Source organism: Anoplophora glabripennis, unplaced genomic scaffold (genome assembly GCF_000390285.2).
Source record: "Anoplophora glabripennis isolate ALB-LARVAE unplaced genomic scaffold, Agla_2.0 scaffold587, whole genome shotgun sequence".
NCBI classification, from domain to species: domain Eukaryota; kingdom Metazoa; phylum Arthropoda; class Insecta; order Coleoptera; family Cerambycidae; genus Anoplophora; species Anoplophora glabripennis.
The window spans coordinates 86801-89469 of record NW_019416700.1 but is presented as its reverse complement, the minus strand read 5'-3'; the positions used below and the strand labels follow the sequence as shown (position 1 = coordinate 89469).

The following is a 2669-nucleotide window of genomic DNA, read 5'->3' as shown; positions in this document are numbered from 1 at the left end:
GATTGGAAAGGTAGGTGAATATGATTGTTTCGCCTCCTTCCCAATTCAGCGGTCTCCGGCATATCCGTAGGTATAAGACTACTTCTATGAATATACTGGGTGTTCTGAAATCCTGAAGCTCGCTCGAAGGGTGGAATACGACAAAAATAAGTTTTTATACAACTCATTATATTAAATTATTTTTTCCCAAACTTTAAATTTCATAAAAACTCATAAGTTTGGTAATTTGTGTCAATTTGTTTCTTCGTGTGTAACTTTCTGTCAGTGTAGTAAGTTGAATAAACGTCAAATTTTGAATTCAAGATCAAATATTTCTGACCATTCGACATCAAAGACGCCGCCGTTAGCTTTCGCTTCTAGTAGTTTTCTATTCTGGTATTAGATTAGATCCATGGTGATATGAATAGATTTGACAGTTTGCTGTCAAATCGATGGTGATTTTTTGTAAACAAATTAAATTATGAACGAAATTAAATGGTGAATTCTTGTGAACAGTAATAGTTTAAAAAAGGACAGTGTTTGTGGGTGTCATTAATTTAGTTTATTTAGAGACTATGCAACCTCAAATGATAAATTATTCTTTAACTGAAATTGTCATATGTTTCATAGTAGTCGGATATGCAGCTGTGGACTTAGTTCCTTGCGATAGGACACGGAGAGTTTTTTACACGAGATGGGGTGTTATAAGTGATGGTCCTGTAGGTTCTAATTATACACAAGACAGCCATTGTGAATGGTTAATTAAAGCAAATGGTACTAATAAATTTATTACGTTAATTTTTCGTAATATGGGAACTGAGTGTTCTTATGATTATGTATTTGTTTATGATGGTGATTCTTTTAATTCTCCTCTTCTGGGTAGTTTTAGCGGAAAAACAGAACCTCAACAAGTTATAGCCACATCTGGGTTTATGCTTGTACTGCTATATAGTGATACAAATTATGTTTTAGATGGATTTAAAGCAGAATTTTCTGTAACGGATTGTCCAAATAATTGCTCTAATCATGGTGTTTGTTATGAGCATCAGTGTATATGTGAAGGTGATTGGGGTGGTTTCGATTGCTCTAGGCCGCTATGCCCAGAAAATTGTGGTAGACATGAGGGCCATGGTCATTGTAACCAAGGATTGTGTATCTGTCGGTCGGGTTATTCTGGCCAAGCTTGTAGTTTATATGAGAAAGATGATGTAGGTAACAAATGGCACTGGCTTTCTCATTCTGAAGGAGGATTTCAACCTCGTGCTGCCCATTCAGCTGTATATATAGAAATTACTGACTCTTTATATGTATTTGGAGGATATAATCTCAATACTATCCTTGGAGATTTAGAAATTTATAATTTTCAAACAAGTAATTGGAGGAACGAAAATGGTGAGGTACTTCAAAATAAAAATTTATTAAATTCTGTTGATCCAAGTTCAGTGGCAAGCTTGATTGAACATGCTGGACGTGACTGGGAACAGAAATGGGGTATTAATACTAGAACATCATTCTTAAGGAATTTATTATATACAATAAGTAACAATACAACATATACAAGGCGAAAGCAGAGACATTCAACGATAATAGAAAATGATCACGAACCAGCAGCACGGTATGGGCATGCAGCTTGTGCAATATTCCGAGGATTTGTACTTTTTGGAGGTAAATTGCATAATGGTAGTTTGGCTAATGATTTGTGGTATTATGATGTTCAAACTAGAACTTGGCAATTAAGAGGACAGTTTTCACTAGTTCAGCCTCCTTCGTTAACCAGACATACACTCACATGTATAAATAATGTTATTTATTTATTTGGTGGTAGCACTCTTGATGGAGAATTTTCCTCTACATTATATAATATAAAGTTATCTAAAGGGTTTGATGAGATGTGGCAAGAAATTAATCCTAGAGGTGGAAAGCAATTAGATGTTCGTGTAGTAGCCCATACTATGGTTTATCATCGTTCAACAAACTCTTTAATAGTATATGGTGGGATTGTACCTGGAGTAGCTAGATTTTCTAAACTTTCAGATAGAATGTTCTCATTTCAATTGGATAATCGTTATTGGACAGAAATACATTACACTCGTGAACATTTGCGTGAAAAATTTGTACCTAGAGAACGTGCTTTCCATACAGCTAATATATTTGGAAATTATTTAATTATATTTGGTGGTTATTCACATAGACACAATAAAGAAGAAATTTGTTATGACAATCAGATGTATTTATATCATTTGGGTTGTCATACATGGGTTAATCCCGATATATTAGGAAAATCCAATGAATCAAGATATCCTAAACAACAAGGTAAGTTGTACATAATTTCTGATTAGTTTTTATGCGGCTTATTAAACAGTAGAAATATATTTACCAAGTATATAATTTTTCCAAAAATATTTATGGTTGTTAAAAATAAATTGTGATTGGTGATGGGTCGTTATTCCAATAACGTTATTTTGGAACGTTATTTGATTGGAACGTTCCGGAACGTGACCAACTTCTCTTGTAACGCGTTACTGAGGAACGAACGTGCGACAGAAATATATAGAACATATGTAGAACAAGCAAACAACTAACAAGCATGCAATGAGTTGTTTTGGCGTTGTAAGGCTGTAACCGTCAGGTGTCGTATTGTAACGTAACTTTATTTTATAACCACAAAAAGAAAGTAACATAAACAGAAC

At 34.0% G+C, this 2669-nt stretch overlaps 1 protein-coding gene across 1 annotated transcript; it reads left to right on the top strand.

Moving 5' to 3' along the window:
* Positions 1 to 443: 443 nt before the first annotated feature.
* LOC108911560 (multiple epidermal growth factor-like domains protein 8) lies at positions 444 to 2294 on the top strand (the record flags this gene model as incomplete). Its single annotated transcript, XM_018716534.2, is given in 1 exon segment — positions 444 to 2294. A coding segment is annotated over 1 exon segment (1740 nt), but the record flags the coding sequence as incomplete, so codon positions are not given.
* Between the last annotated feature and the right edge of the window lie 375 nt (positions 2295 to 2669).